The sequence below is a fragment of the Lipotes vexillifer genome, unplaced genomic scaffold (assembly GCF_000442215.2).
Source record: "Lipotes vexillifer unplaced genomic scaffold, Lipotes_vexillifer_v1.1 scaffold384, whole genome shotgun sequence".
NCBI classification, from domain to species: domain Eukaryota; kingdom Metazoa; phylum Chordata; class Mammalia; order Artiodactyla; family Lipotidae; genus Lipotes; species Lipotes vexillifer.
Genome location: NW_006793498.1, coordinates 3664147 through 3665315, shown reverse-complemented (window position 1 = coordinate 3665315; position 1169 = coordinate 3664147). Strand labels below are relative to the sequence as shown.

At 38.5% G+C, this 1169-nt stretch overlaps 1 protein-coding gene across 1 annotated transcript in view; it reads right to left on the bottom strand.

Moving 5' to 3' along the window:
- Nucleotides 1-1169, bottom strand: part of ZC3H13 (zinc finger CCCH-type containing 13) — a 93727-nt gene that overhangs the window by 24353 nt on the left and 68205 nt on the right. Inside the window, exon 11 of the mRNA XM_007466472.1 lies at nt 9-305. Within this exon, the coding sequence (XP_007466534.1) occupies nt 9-305 (297 nt within the window). The remainder of the gene's footprint in view (nt 1-8; nt 306-1169) is intronic.

Sequence of the window (1169 nt, the reverse complement as noted above, 5' to 3'; positions counted from 1 at the left end):
TCTTTCCCTCTCTCGATCGTGGTCCCGATCTCTCTCTCTTTCCCGGTCTCTCTCTTTCTCCCTCTCTCTCTCCCTCTCCCGTTCCCTAGCACGCTCTCTTTCTAGTTCTCTTTCTTTCTCTCTCTCCCGATCCCTCTCCCGTTCCCTCTCTCGCTCCCGCTCCCGCTCTCTTTCCCGTTCTCTTTCCCTGGCCCTTTCATCTCTTCTATCATCCGTTCTGTCTACTCTTCGTTCCTCTCTTCTTTCATCACGCTCAATCTCGTCATTCCTTCCCTGATGTCGAATTGGTGAGCTTGGTCTTTGATCTACAATGAAAACCAAGTTTTGTCAGTGATTAATTTCACAGATAACCTATTGGTAAGACAGTATGGCAAATCTTACATTTTATCTGTGTATAGGGTCACATTGGCAACAGATATAAATCAGGTACTGTATTTACTTTTAATTTAATCATCCAAATAATCACCACTAGATGTTTAAAAACATTTCTTTTTCTTAAAGGTAATTTTTATTTGCCCTCTAACTACCATGTTTTCTGCTCCCCATCAACCCCCCTCCCGCCTCCCACTGATCCACCTTGGATCCTTCTCTGCATGCTCCCTACCCTACCTCCAGCCCACTGCTCCAACCCCACTTTCTGCCATCTCTACCCTTCACCTCTGATCTTCTCTGTCCCCCCAGCAGGACCTGAGAACACTGGTGGCAAAGGATAGGGGCAGCAGGAGGTGAAGAAGATAAGAGCTGAAGGAAAAAAAAAATTTCCCTCGTAAGTCACACCTCTAATTTCAGGCCGAAATATATACACATCAAAGTGCAGCTATTATGTGAGGAAAATATAGTAGAACAAAACATCTGTCAATATTTGTTGCTGCAACATCAATTTATCATAAACTAGAATATTAAGGGTACTGATGCTTAGCAATCTTGAAATAATCAAATGTAAAAAGTGTTTCATATTAGTGATATATATTTATAATTAATAACTAATTGACTAAAATTTTTATTTAATCATATAACTGATTACTTAGATGAAGAGCTGTTTTCTTAAAGTGTTAAATGATAACCCCATCACATTTATATATATATATATATATATATATATATATATATATATATATATATATATATAAAAAATATTTTCTCTCTCTCTCCACTCACATTTGTCTTTG